This window comes from Rhynchophorus ferrugineus, unplaced genomic scaffold, assembly GCF_030347505.1.
Source record: "Rhynchophorus ferrugineus isolate W39M unplaced genomic scaffold, kcgeb_rfMv2 rfM2, whole genome shotgun sequence".
Lineage (NCBI taxonomy): Eukaryota > Metazoa > Arthropoda > Insecta > Coleoptera > Curculionidae > Rhynchophorus > Rhynchophorus ferrugineus.
Window position 1 is genome coordinate 68,019,744 of NW_027472581.1, and position 17,903 is coordinate 68,037,646.

The following is a 17,903-nucleotide window of genomic DNA, read 5'->3' on the forward strand; positions in this document are numbered from 1 at the left end:
ATGGTCCTAAATATACATATTGTATTTTAATAATATTTAAAAATAGAATTTAGGATATTCTTTCATATTGAAATTCGAAGATCGAAAGATTCGAAGCAATGAAGGGAAAAATTGTTAATCGAAATAACTTATCGAAGGCGACATTTACCTAATAGTCATAGAGACAGTTTTTATCTACATATATTTTTTTCATTAATATCGATATTATATTTTTTTGATCTATATATCAGTCTATATTAAGTTAACAATAAATTATTTATTAATTTAATCTTACTAGTTATAATAATTTAATATTTATTCATAATCTATTAGTTTTCAATCAAAAATACTTTAATGTTTATTAATCATAACTTATTTAATTTAATGACTAATCTTGAAAAATAGAATCGCTAAAAGCCACCGTATCAGTATGTTACATTATTATTTATTGTAATGCAAACAACGCATAAAACTATATATTAATATCACTAATATCAAGGTCATAGACGAGAGGGCAAAGCAAAATGACCAAAAACTATTTAATGTGAACCAGTCACGACTGAATAATGAAACCCTCGAATGTTTCATTTAATGTTTTTTAATATTAACTACAATTCCACTTTCCAGAAGCATTATTATACGACTTCATTGAATAGGTATTACTGGATATTACTTTTTCTCCAGTCAAATACAACTCAGCATCTAATCTTAACCGTGGTAATACTGACAACGATTGATTAAATAAATACTGTGTCATCCATTTTCAATCACTTTAAAATTTTGTGATTTAAAAGACTTTAAAAAGGCTTAAATTGAATTGAAGGAAATAATAACAAATTAAAAGTATTTAAAAAAAGCCTTTCTTCATGTAAATTGTAAACAACTGAAGAACCGAAACAATAATTTTTAAGAAACTAAAAATGCTGTCATATATCGTGTCGTTAATATTGTATCAACACATACAGATATTCGTAGTAAATAAATTTACTATCTAGCCTGCAAGTTTTTTAACAAATAATAAAGTTGGAACTTGAGTCCATTCTGTTAACACATTTCGACACGATTAAGCTTTATGGTTCTTGGCAACGATGCATGTAAAGTTCGTTATTTCTGCTAATTTGTGGGCATTGTTTTATCAGTTTCAGATAGTCAATCCTGTCGATCAAAATACTGATACCAACGAAAATCAAGATGTCTCCAATGGGAAAATATCTATACATTGTATTAGAAGTTAAATTTCTGGAAATGCACGTTTTTACTGAAGAAATTATTGCTCACAATATTACACCAATAAACAATAATGAAGTCTTCAACAGAAAAGTACTCGGTACCGAGTGTTTTTCTTCAAAGCTTCCTTACAAACAATTGCTGAGCTAACAAATACCATAAAATTATTTATTTAAGTAAAAATTTTAAGTAAAGGTCCTTTACTAAAACCATTTTACTAGCTGAAAAAGTTCCGTTACTACATCCACAAAAATTTACATACATTAGGCTTCATTTAGACCTCAAAAGCGTTTTGAACTATATCTCAATTAAAATCGTTAGTTTTTCTAGATGGCTCGCAAGTATACGGTAAATTGCGCATTGCAAGTTCAAACATTAAGACTCACAGGAAAGAAATCAATGACTTTTAATATTCATTTTTTAAATTATATAGTTATTGTATAGTATATACAGTTATAGTTAATATATAACAGGTTGGCGTGAAATCATATAATCGAATTGGTGAACAAAATTGTACATTTCTGCAAAACATTCATATTTGATTTGGATTTAGGATAAATAAACATATATTCTCTATTTCTAGAACACTGAAATATTTAAGCTATGTATTCTCAAGGAAATTTACGTATAAATTTACATATCATATTAGTTTACTCATATACATCCTATCAACATAGAGCAACTTCCGTGCTTAATTTCGAAAAGCTAAGAAATGCAGAAAATAGCTATAATACTAATGGTGTATACATATTCAAAACGCAATTATAACTGTTGACGATTACAGAACGTCTATTGAAAACAGATCTTCATCATTAAAAGCCAGTCGTTGATTTAACTTATTTTCTGAGCTCACAACTTTAAAATGCAATAAAATTTAATGTTGCTTCGAACTATGCAATTTGGTGAAAGAATAAAATATATTTCTGTAAGATTTCATTTATGATGAAGTTCTGTCAAATTTTATTTGTAAACAATTTATTGTTTATATAAATTAGTGAATAAGTATTAAGTTAGATAATTAGCGTTTAATATGATATTATTATACTCTAGAATGCATTATCAGAACTAAAGCTAAAAGTATTTAGGAAATCGGTGTATATACAAAATATATTTTATATTCAGTTCTAAGTACTAACCAAAAGTTTATGGATAATTAGTAGTAATTGATGCGTCGCTGAGTAATTGGTTTCATGTTAAAATATATGATGTAATATTACTGCAAACCATTAAATCTTTTAATGAGCATTTCATTTCAATAGAGTAATTTCAGTGAGAGCCTTAAAATTTATGTTGGAAGGTTTACGTTTTTTTTTTTAAGTACAAATAACTCGAACTTATATTCGGTTATTACATTAGCTTAAAAAAACATTTCGTTCTTAGACTAGAGCTCTAAAAAATATTACGGTTATCGTAAAAAACATTTTAAAAATAAATTTTATGCTTCCTTATATAGTTACTACATCCGTTCATCTTTATATTATTAAATAAAGCACATGGAAAAAAATATATTACGGTACATGCCATTTTATTTTATTTTAATTTGTTATAAGTTTTTTTAACTTACAGGTATTGATAATAATATTTATGTGGGTATATTTCTTTATATAGTATTTAAAATATGTAAGTATCTATATCATTATTGATTTTTTACCTTTTATTAAAATGAATATTCAATCATTATTCATCCAATAGAGAAATAATTCTTCAACTTCCCTTCGGTGTTTCAAATGGTTTGTAGTAGATTACACCGTTTTAATTCTAAAATAGAAATTAACAAAACTACATATTGATTGAACATCATTTATTATCAAAATAAAAAAAACAAGAAAAATTAACACGCGAGAAGATATCGAGGCATATGTTATTATTACAAAATATCATGAAAGGTTCAATTGCTTATTTTCGTTGAGTACCACGTAGTGGATGCTGGTAAATATCACATTCCGAATGTTTCAAAATCACTACACAAATTAATGTTAATCATTCACCGAAATTATTTTATGAGTTTCTATACTTGATATTTTTATAATGGATTAATTTCGTATCATTGATGTTAATTGTACAAAATTATTTCCTCTTTTCCTTGTTAAAATAGTGCATCACAAATTGAAAAACGCTTAAAAAATGTTTCAATTTATCAACTCTGTCTTATGTTTATGTTTAAATGTTCTTTCATTATTTATAATCATCATTTATTTTTATAATTGACCCACCACTGACTGCCATTTTAATAATGTTTCTTGGCCCATAAAACTTTGTCATCTATCCAAATAATTAATTGCGTTGAAAATCAAAGTCGCCATTTTTAAAACGCCCAAACCACTTTCCACGTATTTTTTCATATTGAAATAATGATATTCTCCAAAAAAGTAGAATTTGTTCAACATAATATCCGATACATTGAAAAAATAGCACCAATATTAGACTAATATTTCAGAACAAAGTTCTAAGAGCAAGAAAGAAATAATTTCTTACACCGATAACTTTGGGCACCAACAGTCATCTCAGGAAATCTAATTGGCACGAGGCATCAAAATATGACAACTCTTGAATAACACGTGATTAACAGACGAGCACGACAACACTAGAAGAGTTTCAAAAGAATCAACCCATTTGATCTTGTGTAGCACAGTGAAACTTATTTAAGAGCAAAAACAACAGTGTTAATTCAAACCTGAGCATTACTCTGATATTGTACTGAGACTAAGCAAAGACTTCTAAAAGAGTTTAAGTTGTAAAAACAAATCGTAGGTTAGTCTACGACTAGCAACAATGCAGTAATTAAAAATCCTACACCATATTAACGCTAGGTATATTGGACTCTATTAAGTCCAACACATAATATTATCTTCAAATTTCATTAAACACACTCACATTTCAAGATTACCCTCGTAGGGTTAATATAACGATTTTTAGATGTCCTAGTGCGTTTATTGAAGCTGTCATTAGCAGACATAGTCACGAAAATGAACTGCAATTTACTAGGAGTGTGATTATAAATGACCGTTAACGTCCTCCTTGTTAAATGAGCAATTTGATGTAACTTTTGAGCCCATTACGTGTGATTGCAGTTCATAAGTTTCACTCCAGTTAGTTGGCGCGAACTTGGATCTCGCATCATGTGAAACGAAATAAAGTACAATGTCGGTTACTGGAGAAATTACGTAATATTCTCGGTATTATTAGTTGTAATAAAGTTTATTTAGCGCAATATGTCGCAAATATTATTAGTTTTATAAGGTTGATATTACATACATTATTTTTTCGTGAGATTTTTTTATCTATATTAAGAATACCTTTCGTATCATACTCCTTGTACAAATTCACTCTATTCTTTCGTTGGATATTCAGGGTTTTTGTGTCATTTTTTGATAGACTCCATATATTGCAGCCGAAAGGTCCAACAGTAAACGCTCATCGTGCCTTCGTCCCAAAATCCCTGCTGTAGCCTTTCGACTTTCAATATATCTTATCGCCTAAGATTTCAGAGATACTGAAGCCCCAATTTTGTGGTAATTCTGTAACAAATTGTCGATTAGGTGCTTGCAATCCGGTAATTTACGGTTACCGAGAAAGTTGTGAACAAGACTTTGAAACGATTTCTATGCTGCTGCTTCATCATCATTTTTATTGGCTATTGTAAATATCCCTTGCTTCATTGCTTGCTGGTGATGAAGACGAAGTTCTTGGTTTTGTATCTGAACAAACGGTCAATAGATTACTGTCTGCACGTGGAACTGGTTTTAACACTAATCGTACGTCAAGAAATTTATACTGTACTATTTTTACAATTGAATTTTTACAATTGAACTTTACAATTGAACAATTTGAACAATACTTTGAAACGATTTCTATGCTGCTGCTTCATCATCATTTTTATTGGCTATTGTAAATATTCCTTGCTTCATTGCTTGCTGGTGATGAAGACGAAGTTCTTGTTTTTGTATCTGAACAAACTGTCAATAGATTACAGTCTGCACGTGGAACTGGTTTTAACACTAAGGGTACGTCAAGAAATTTATACTGTACTATTTTTTGCGTTTATACCGGCTACATTAATGAGGTAAAAGTAGTTAAAAGTTATCTACATAATTTTTCTGTTCCCTCCATAGCGTTGGAACAGAAAATGAAAAGTATACATTTTTACCAAGTGACCACTTGTACAGCCTTGTTCTGCACGCATTACAAAATAATTCGGTACCCATGGTTTGGCAGTGTTTACTATAGCAAAAGTTTTAGAAATATACATATTTGAGTGCATTTGTGATGTTTATGGAGTATATAACATCCACAAACAGGAACGTTTTAATCTAATTTACAATATTGACTCAGAATTTTCACACATTCCTAAACACAATCTCAGCACAAAAACAAGTTTCCAATGCAAAATCGTCAGCTGATAAACATTATAAGAGGCAGTGCTGCCATCATTAACGAACTCGAAAACTAGAATAATATTAAGAATCGTTCTTATCTGCTCGGGTCCAAAAATTGATCCGTATTTGTAAACTTGTGTTATATATCATTTTGCCTTTTTGTCTCTATATGTATTTTTTGTTAATAAATGTATTATGGCAAAATATAAACTCATAGTTTCTCCAATTCTGACAGTTATTTTCTTCCTCTGGCTTCCTTGATTTTCATTTTCCATTGCCATATATTTAAAATAAATATTTATTTCCTCTAGCTCACAATGTACCAGAACAGTCATTTTGTTTTTATATAATATAATTTTGTATTGCCACGGTGTCATGTTCCATCTGTAAAGGGTTTTCTGTAACTAGTGTAGACTATCAATTGTTATCGTCATTGTTATCGTGTTGTACATCGTCAACAAAAACTCCCATATGTAACTGAAACAAATTTATATTTGTCCTTTCCGTCAAATAATTTGTTCCATTTGAATTATTTATGAACTACTCGCACGTGAGTGCCATGATACTCTACTTCTATCTGAGTTGTAAATTTTTCCTAATAAAACTTCTGCATCCATTAAGTCACTTTTTACAACTACGGTTGTATTAAAACTCTAATACAATATACTATAAGGTTTTCTGTTTAAATTACTCCAAATTTTTCAATCTATTAAATATTATAGATTTTACGTAAAAACTATGGAGCCTACAACCATTATTCTGAGTGAAAAAAAAGAGACTAAGGAGCAGTATAAGAAATCAAACAAGAAAGTTTTAATGTCCAATTTGGGCGTATGAGTTATATCAAGATAAGGCACCCGCTCGAACACTTAAAACATTTCTAAATTCACTAGAATTAGAATAGGAATTGTTCAGTTATGGAATATCCTACTTTATCACAATTACTCGCTCAGTAAGGTCGTAAGAAACAATTGTCATCAGATGATAATTGATGTTAATTAATATTTTGAAATCCTCCCAGTAACCCATTCAATTAGTGTGTCAATAAATTGGACACTCGTTGGAATAGGTTCAACGAAGTTGAGTGAATCTATGCTGTAAAATAATGTAATTTTTACAATTACAATTTCATATTTTCACATATTTATTGAAATATTGCAGTGATATTCTTGTTATTGCAAGGAGTTTCAAAATTCAACACAAACCTTTTTTTATTATACTGATATATATGATTATTATTATAATATTTATTATGCTTTAACAAACAGAGTGATCTTGTGTTTTTATGAGATTAGAAAATTAAGAAATTGAGATGCACAACCCCAATATTCTCTCTGCAGAAAACTACTATAATATTATACTATACTTATGACATGAAAGAAATATATCTAACAGCGAGAAAATACAGTTAAACGCCTAAATTCGTATTCATACTGTGTTAGTTTTTTCTTCGTTTTATTACCACATAAATTGCAGTCAACACAATGAATCGTCCCCAAAACAGACACTGTCCTTTAGCGACCATCAAACTACCATGCGAATGTGTTGCGATTAGGGCGCCGGCCCAGATATCTCTCTTAGGAAATATCGTCGCCGTGGGGGTGCCAGCGACAGGGGTAGCTTTTTGCGCCACATTTTTTTCTCCACTCCCTCCTTTTTCGCCCTTCTGTGCCCAGTTGTTTCGGAACCGGTCGGGCCAAATGGAGGCGTCACCGAACGGGAAAACAACTTCTCCTTGTTGATTCATCTGTGTAAAACGTTTTCCTTTTTGAAAATGCAAATTAACTTTCTCTCTTTCGCTTCGCGTTTCACCCAGACTAACATAAACATAAATATAGCGAGTTTTCAAAAAAATTCTAGAAAAAATTGTCTTCTTCAGATGAGTTATAATATGTGCAAGGGTTTGGAAAATAAAAACTATTAAATTACTTTAGAAAACTATTTTATTTAATGCAAAGATTAGGTGACTCGTTGAATGGCGATACAAAGCTATACCACTAGTTCACCCTTCAGGAAATTTTAAAACACATAGCCGTAACCAGGCATTACATTACACATTTCTCCTAAAGAAATTCCCACAGGGATATACGTGGTCAGTATTTCTAGCCATCATATAGTTGTTATAATAATTGCTTTTGATTATCGATTCTACCGTCGTCCTCCAGTTTGTTTCTGAAGATCTTCGAAATAGCACTGTTTTTACCCAAATTTCCATGGTGTCTCTCTATGGAATAATTTTCCAAGTTTTAGTGATTCCAGATTCCAATAATCTACGACTAAGAAACTAAGCTACTAAAATCCCCTGACCGTTCACCCTGAACTGCAGACTCCTGTCCAACTTCTAGTAGACTATATTGTATATATTTTTTTTATTCTGGCTTAAAACCCTGCGGTGGAATGCATGACGCACACCTGGTCGACGAAACTTGCGCTGAAGTGGCAAGTTGGACCGAGTTAGGTGGTACTGCCTCTGGGCTTACCAATACACTAAACGGAAACCACCTCACAGTTGACCCCTGTGGGCCACTACTGCTACTGCAGTAAATTTGGGGATATAGACCCGCTAATCGGGCAGCCGTTATTGTCCCATCGAAATAACAGATAGTGAAACTACCTATTGATTCGCGAACTTGAGATAACACACGACTGGATAATATGGAGCAAAAGTTGTGACTGCAACGACGGATGACGTCGTTTCAGCCTGGAAAAGGGGGAGGTTAGCGGTGATGCGGTGCTAAGCTCCCAGCATGTCGACCAGCTTGCGAACAAGCGCGTTTTCAGAAGAACTTGAGCTGAGTTATTGTTTGTGTATTGATTGAGATATAAGTGCTTGATTTCTGGCGTGTCAGTTTCCCTATGAATTTGATTTCTGACAAACCATGGAGCGTATAAGATTTTCCTGAGGGGCTTATTTTGGAGACTTGAAGTAGACATTAGATCCGTAGAGGAGTACCAACCGAATTAACATCTTGTTAAATAAGCATTTGATGGAGATGGGAAGTCTGCTAGAAGGGCAGATCAGAGAAGATAGCAGAGTTGCTATTTCCGAACCTCTCTGGATGACTTTCTGGATTTGGGAATGCCAACTTTTATGACCTTACAGCTTCAGCTACGATACTTTTGCTACTAACTTGTGAACACCAATGAACGCTTCGAGTAACTTCGAAACGATTGCCAAGCCAACCTGTCTCCTCTTCTTGATAATTAATTTTCCGGTTAATTGAATGAATCCAAATGAAAACGTCCCCTATGATCCCCCAGGAATTTACCGACTGCGCCAGTTATACCATAAAGTATGAAAGATTACTCTTCGAGAGTCCACAATCTGCCCTATTGGCAATAAGTATTTCTTATGTCTATATTATATATACATGGCATGTAGAAAATCACTTCATTAAGCAATCTTCTGTATAAAATATTATCTTAATTAATTAGTCTTATTCTAAAGCTTATTCTAAAGTCTACATATGTCCAGTAATCAGATCAGGTGTGGTGATAAACGTTTTAGTCTCCGTACTTCACTATCACGTCGCATATTTAGCTAATTAGCGAGTGCATTGGGATGCACCGACACTCTTTCGAAGTACTTCACACAAACACGTTGAATTACACTCGTTATAGGTTCTGGAGGAATATCGCGTTGTATCACTTTATTTGAAATATAGTACGGAGCATCAACATTGGCACGAAACATCTTATTTTGGAACCGTTGAATGATGGATATATTAGATTTGGTAGCGGTACCCCATAGTTCGATTCCATATGACCAAATGGGCTTGAGTATAGCAATACTCATATAGCAATACCTTGTTATCTAATGATAACTTGGATTTGCGCCCGATGAGCCAATACATTTGATACAATTTATAGTCAAGTCAATTCGTAGTCAATTTGTAATCAGTTTATAGTCCAATTTGTTTCCATTTAGAGAGTATATGCTTCTTCCAGTATCAAAGGTAAAATAAAAATTATTTATTTACTTTAAAGGAACAATTTGATTTAACGGAAACAAGATGCGACTGGTCGAACGGCGACACAGAGCGACACTGAGGGTTCTAATCTATTAGGAAACCGACCTACCCGTCTCACTCGTTCACCATCAAGGTAGTTTTAAAACAAATGGTCACGATAGTCAGCGCCATATACAAGAGATCAATTGTTAAATCTATGAACACCTGACATATACAGTAACATATATTCATTGTTAAGGTCTTAAGCCGCAATTTGCTTTTAAAACATCTGAAATTTATCACTGATTAGTATCTGAATAGTTTCCAGCGGAATGTTGTTCCATTTTTGTACCAAAACATGTGCCAATTACTTCAGTGACGTCGTAAGTGTTGTATATCCCTCCATAAAGGTTCAATTATGGTGAGTTCTGGTGATTGTGTTGGCCAGAAAAGATTAATCTTTTCAGCGGTGTATATCGATATTAACATCTTTGAATATAGCAGTATTTAGCAGAAATATGCAGGTGATAATTGAGGATGTGAAGATACTTATTCGCAATAGTCTATACAATGGCATGAATATCACACTATATTGTCGCCCAAATAATAACGGAATCTTCCCCATTCTTGACTCTAGGAAGCATATAGTGGATTGTAAGCTTCTTTTGTATTAATATTATCGATGGTTGATGATGGTGTCTAGATTTTATATTTTTTTCATTACTTAAATATCTTTATATATTTATCATACTGTTTTAATAATACTTTTTAAATAACAAAAACAAGTTATCTAATACAAGTGTAATCCAATGTATATTAATAATTGTACAATTAAAACATTATTATATATCACATTCAGATTACAATCTAAATTATTCAAGAACTATCATAAAATATGATCGCTAAAAGGACCGAAAAATTAAAACTGAATAAACAATAACCCTTTTTAAATAATTTGAAATGTTTCCAAAATTGTCTTGAATATTTTTTCCATAAATTATTTCATCAAAGACAAATATTCAAAATCATAATAAATATTTAAAATAAGAATTTCACAGGAAGGAAAACAACTCCGTGGTAATAAACATCGAAGTTTTATTTGATAATTTACTGTTTCATCAATATCCACTGTAAACAACGTTAAACACAGAAATATATACAATCATTCATGGAGGCTGGCTATTTACGTCAATACTAACATATTTGTTGGAGTTACCAATGAAAAGTGTCAAATATCAGTGGTACAACAGATACAAATTAACCTACAAATATATTTTTAATCTGATGTATCCAGTTACCCCTGTACACGTGTATTTATAATCAGTCTTATAAGTTTGTAAATATATGTTTATAAAAATATGAAATGGAAATATAGAAATATGAAATAACATTTCATTGATAGTTACCATTTCTCATTTTTTTCTGGTAGTGTTTTAATAGTGAGTTTGTTTGAATTATTGAAAAATCAATATTATTTCATTGTAGGCCAATATAAAACTCATCGTATTAATTTATTTTCAGGTTCAATGGGTTCAACAACAACATGAGAAGAAACGCAAGAAACGTGATTATCTAGCTAATCCATCTTTATCTCCTCATTCCCTGTTTTCTGGGGTAGCTCCTTCATCACTTCTACGTAGTCAGTCTCACCGTGGAGCTCTAGCCTCTGGAGTTGGTTTCCCAGATCCTCTCTACAAAGAACAGTGGTATTTGGTAAGTACATGTATTATTATCTATATGTTTTATCCAATTTTTTATATTATCAGTGAGATATTTTGACATATAGAACTAAAGGATGTCAATAATTATAAAATCTTATAGATGTATTAAATTGTTTTCGAAACACTTTTTAGTGCTAATTTTTATAATCAACTATTGAAGTTAACAATAAAATCAACCTATTTTTAGGAACAAGAATATTACAACAGTTATAATGACTTATCGGTATATTATTTCATTTTTCTTATTCATTGCTAATAGTGCTGTATATCATCAGCCTCGAATAGGTATATCATTACTATACAGCAAATAGAGGATAGGTCCCGCGAAGCTACCCTGAGGATATTCATCATCTCAATTAATTCTAAACGTCTAGGAAAACAGCATAACTTCAAAAAATCATTCAATAATCGACGATCAAGTGTTTTAGTCTAAACCCAAACAATTAAAAGGATTGCACACAATTTTTTCATACAATAGAAAAATTAGGTCTGCAGATTTGACATCATTCAGTTATTTACAAGGTTCTGCTATCATAACTACTTCACCCACTTTGCAATATATTGGTTTATGTTTCAGTCTAGGTTACGTTACATAAAATTTATAAGTAAGATAAGTTGAGTTAGATTAAATTAAGTAAGATTTAATTTAGTTTTTTAGGCAATTTACTCCTATCGTAATAAATAATTACTTACTTGTTTGTTTTTGTTCTTTGTGTTGTTACAGTATTGTTACTGTGTTGTTATTATTATAACTATTAATTATGACGTAAATCACCTCTTTTTAGTTGAGAGTGTGTATCTTTAGCCAAATGTTCGGCATACTGTTCTGGTTTTTGTTTATGTCCTCTAGCCTATGGCCCACTTCATATGGGAGGGATATATATTATACACCTCTTAGTCCTCTTGTCTGCTCTTCAGAGAGAACAATCGGACTCTTTATATGCTTGTCGCTCGTTTAAAATAGATATCAGCTTTTGGACTTCTTGTCTAGCTTGTTTTTAACTTATTCTGATTTTTATTTTTTCTTTGACAAGTTCTGATATATCTGCTTGATAGTTTACATATTTAGGTATGCCTTTTTTGGTATTTTTTTGGCATTTCTGTATACTACTCTCTAGATACTTCTAAAATTTTAACTTGTTCTTCTAATTACTCTGTCGTTTTGAGACTGACACTGATCTAAAATAATTATTTATCTTATATTATTGTGTATTTTAAATGAGGACAGAAATATTACCAATAATATATTATTTTTTATATTATATGAAGTGATGATACATGTCATAATGACATATATCATATTATATATGTCATTATGTTTTTAAAAATATTTTATACGAATATTATTAATCTATAAATATTGTTATTTCACATACCTTTTAATATTACCGATTTAAAAAGATATTAAATAGATAATTTAATTAAGAATAATTGTTAAGGAATCTGAATTAGATTTTCATTGTAAATATATATCGATGTTTCTTCACTACTAAAAATAAATGTAAGAGATTTTTCGCAATCATTCCGCTTAGAAACGGCTTTGTTTCCTCTCTAATAACTTTTTATAAAGATCAATAAAAACGGCTAATTGCATGATTAGGAACGCACCGAAATAAAAGAAATATGCCATCCATTATGTCATAAAAAAGGTCCTTAGCGAGCGGGAGGTGATCATCATTGTCCGTCCGGTTCCATCTTTTTTTGTTGCCCCTTAAGAAACACTGGTAATAACGAGATATTTAAGTAGGAAATCACGTCATCTCGCGTTAATATATTACTGGAGATTTCATCGCTTCCCGAGAGGCTTTATTCTTTACGATTTTCCAACACCGAGGTAACGTTTAATTAGTTTTGTTTTTGTCACGGCTTTTTTTCAGTAATAATGTTTAATGGTAGATAACAAATGTATTATGTGATACGGACAATGAATTACAAAACAACTAAACTCTATTTATACATTTCTTTTTCAACAATACACCACCAATAAGAGCTATTCATAACAAGCATAAAATCTCCCTTAGAATAAAACTAATGGTAAATAACATCTATCTAGCGATCAATTGGCACTTGGTGATTTCCTATATATATATATATATATATATATATATATATATATATATATATATATATATATATATATATATATATATATATATATATTTATATGTAAATAATTTGAACATAAGGCATATATATTCTATTCAAAATATCGGTGAACCCACGTGATATGAATTGATGACGTCAAAACGTCGCAGAGTTGCGGCATTAACTCTGGTTTTTTTTAATTTTAATTTTTTTTAATTACAGTACATCTAATGCATATCTTATCAAAGGACTTAAAGCTACAAACAGTAATAACAGTTTGTACGTTAGGGTTGTGTTTTATTATATTTCCATTGATTTTTTTTCATACTACCTATTCGCCCAGTTCCAGCCGCGTTCTTTTATGTAGTGGTATCGTTTGGACGCCTAATCCACCTAATTAACAATTATATATCCAAGTAATATGTTTTACTTTCATTAGAGAGCATACTTATGCACATAAAACTTTCACACTGTACAATAAGATTTCCCACAGTTATCGTATTTTAATTATATCTCACCTTTAGTTACATTCACTCTCATCAGTCTATCTTAGAAATTTTCAGCATTGAATCATAATCCCATATTCAGAAAGTTTCATTCAAGTGAATAACTGAACTTTTAATTTCCAATCTATCTAAGATTTGTTCACAATTTCATCATTTGTCAATATCTTCTTCAATGTGCCTGATCGAATTTATCCAAACCGAAAGAGTTATTAACCATTCATGTTTGCAACATGAAGATCAATATATCTACAATAAATTATTAATAAATGTTATGAATAATAAAGCCTAATCAATTTTTATTCCAACGTTTACCTTTTTCCATCAACTTTTGTTGGCTTAACACTATTTATATTATCATCTTGTCATGAGTGACCATTGGGTATATTGGTCTCCTTCTGAAATATTTATGTGTTATTTAAATACACAGACTGAAATAATAAGTCTTTCTTGATTTTATTATATTTTTTATAACATCTTTATTAGATACGCTTAGTACAATCATAATTTACAATTAATTGATTACTACTTTTCCTATGTACTTGGATTAATTAACAAGCAAGGCGAGTGCGAGAAAATACATGAATATGTATTCTTCAATTATAAAATTATAATAACTTACAGCTATAGTTTACACTAAATATATTCACTTTATATAAGTTCGTATGGTTTTGTTCGCTTGAATCTCCTGACATCCTGCGCGCTGTCCAGCAGTTCTATTGCTTCCTAGTTAGTATGATTTAGTAATCTTCTTTGGTGTTTCAAGGCGAAATCTTGGATAACTTCGCAAATCCATTTGATTTACAGATCATCGTGCAAATCTTCGTTGGTTACATAGCGATAGGCATTGGTAATCAATCGAAGAACCTTGTTTTGACAGCGTTGTAGACTAGTTGATTTGAATTTTTAGTGCAACCCCATATTTGCATCCCATAGGTCCATATGAGCTTTATAATTGTATTATAGATCAACCTCTTTGATTTTAGATCAAGTTGAGAATGTCTTCCAACTAACTAGTATAGTTGTTGTATTTTGGATCTAATGTGTTTTGCTTTTTTTCTAACGTGATGTTTCCAATTTAATCTACTGTCAAGATGGATTCCAAGGTATTTAGCTGATTCTGCTTGAGGAATTGGGAATCCATTGAGTGGTATAATTAAGTTTTTATTATTTCGCCGCAGATTTTATTATATGCTTTTGAAAATTGTATTCTTTACAAGCAATGTCTGGAAGTTCCATTCGACCTCTTCATAGGTTATCTTTACACCATTTAAATCCTATATTACCTAATAGTCTATGAAATGATGCTCCTGATATAATTTTATTAAGTTTATATTCTTCTTCAGCTGATCTTAATTCGTCACCCTTTAGTACTAGGACAGTCTCTTTTCCGGGAACCTAAGATTATATTCTTCATTTTTTAATATATCAATAAAATATGCGGGTCAATAAAAACCGCAGCATCTTAATAATTATAATAACAGTAAAAATGCCTTTTTAAATAATTTTACTGGCAATTTTTTACTCCATCATCTCGTTCCTCTTCAAGGTAACTGATTAGAAACGCAACTTGTTATGTTCGGCATTTTGAATCAGAGTAATAATAAGCAGGAATTTAAAATGTATCAAAACAAGCAAGGCGTTCAGATTCTAGATAACGTTTGCACCGGTTTATAACCACAGAATAACTAATACTGTTTTTGTAGCTTAAAAAGGCAAATTTCTGTATTCTGTGGTTTATAACCTGTAGTTATTATAATTAATATTTTGAAGAATTTTGCAGACGTTTGACAACTGGACGACTTTGACAAGCTAATTCGGTTAGATGCTCGAAGTTGTCAGACAGCATTCTATCTCTTTTTAAATACAATAAAATGAGAAGGAACATAATTACTATTTGCAACAGGCACATATCGATGACGTTAGGTAACTGCTGTTTTGAATATACTATATTTAATAAATTGGAATATTTATTTTATATCAAACTTTTATTATTATTACATAAATGTATCCATTGCACGCTGTATTTGGACTGAGACATACTATACTATAACAATAACTTTAAATTATAAATAAAAATTTTTAAAAGGAGAATTAGAATTATGATAGTGGAAAAGATGTGAAAATGCCGCGATCAATTTATAAACCGTTAGAAATACGTTCAATGATGGATAATTCGTTCTTGAGTCTACGAGACTATGAGATCGATCCATCGATTTTCCGACAATCCAGGAAGGAAATGAAACAATAAATCCTAGAGTCATTTTTACGTTCAATTTTTCCGAACGCATTAAGAACGCGCTCTAATGGCACTGTCGCTCGCGAATTTTCTTTTAAATCTCATTAATCCTCATCCCCAAATCGAATATTGTCGATACGTGATTCTGACACCGTTTAAATTTTCTTTTAAAAAGCTTATCGTTAAATATGGGGAAGAATAAGTTATAATTTAAACCCCTATATGTCGATATTTGCTTATCCTCTCTTCACATTAATAGCAGGATTACTATAAATTAATATTTTAAAATCCCTAATTGGGAAGGGAGTTCTTATTAGGTAATTATCGTAACTTCTTGGAACAATCTCCAGATCAGCTGTGGTTATTTGTCTCCTCTATGTGTGTTACATGAATGGCATAATCATGGCAGCATTCACTTCATTCAAATGTGATAGTGAATTGTGAGGTGAATCCTCATAAACACACATAAAAGGTCCTCATGAGCCTATTGATTGTTTACTATTAATATTAATTTTGTTTTTTTATTGAGTACATTTTTTTCCTAATGAAATTGGAACGCCAGTTAATACAGACTAATTCGCAAATTAACGTATATTACGTATATTTACGTAACACTTTATGTTTTGTGTATATTTATAATAAAAAACTATCAACCAGACGTCAATCAACTAGATTGTTTATACTGTTTTGTTATATGGTGTTAGATAATTGTTATTATATAATCAAAGTTTTGCTATTAAACTTTGTTATAGATTATTTTACTATCGTTTAAACCTAAATGTTATATAACTCAGTGCCAATATGTTTAAATATACATTAAAAAACACAATTTAATCAAAGTGAAACTTTAATGTAAAAAAATGTGATTTCAAGTTCTCAAATATCGTTACAAATGTACGGAGAACATATTCAATAAATATCAATGGTAGTCATACTGTCGGTTAACAAAAAACCTCCCGATTAGGCGACAAAATTTAAAGGTGAATTATTAGAAGCTCAATCTAAATTAAATAATTATTAAAAATCTCTAATATTGATGTGTTTGAGTCCTGATGTGTTTAAAAAATACGATAAATTGATTTAGAAGATTGAACATACCCATGAAAAGCAGCAGATAAAGCCTTGGGGTATGAAATATGGGAAAAGGTTCCGTAAGATTAGTTTAGAATTCTTAATTATATATTTTTATCACATTGTAACAGTAGTATAGTGTATTAGAGGTGCAGATTAGTGGCCGCCAAAATTTAACATGAAATATTATAAGTAGCGACTACTACAAAATAATCATTTGAAAATACATAATTTTGGAAAAATGGAAAATTGAGTTATTTTCTACTTTTATATCAATTTAAGTGCAGCTTGAATTTTCTTGATTAATTATTTTTGGAGGCGGTTGTCTGTTGAATTATAATTGTAATGAACTATATTTTTTGGCGTTGGAAATGCTGTTTCTTAGTCGTCGTTAGTTTTTTATTTTCAATGGCAGATGGCTTTCCAGAATTTTGAGGTTTGTCGAGTTGTCTTAATCGTTGTACGGTTGTCATTTTATTTGGTGAAGTTCTTTTGTTTTCTTCTGATACACTATATACCCTTTATAACTGACAGGATGTCCTTTTCGGTTGCATAATGCACCTGTTACTACGTTATTGAATTGCTTTCTACATTTTTGTGTGTGCGTTGATATGCAATCTCATAGCTGCAAACTCATTACTTAGTTCCTACAGTTTTTGGTTTAACTGCTGATAACTTGCCTTTAACATATTGTTTTCATTCATTAAGTGCAATTGGATTCATTTTGTTTGATATTTGTAATGTATTTTTAC

General features: G+C 30.7%; 1 protein-coding gene across 2 annotated transcripts in view; it reads left to right on the forward strand.

Moving 5' to 3' along the window:
- The window catches only part of Fur2 (furin-like protease 2), a 1,295,077-nt gene that overhangs the window by 1,110,675 nt on the left and 166,499 nt on the right, over positions 1–17,903 (forward strand). For both annotated transcript variants that reach the window (XM_076396174.1, XM_076396175.1), the window contains exon 5: positions 11,054–11,245. In XM_076396174.1, the coding sequence (XP_076252289.1) occupies positions 11,054–11,245 (192 nt within the window). The remainder of the gene's footprint in view (positions 1–11,053; positions 11,246–17,903) is intronic.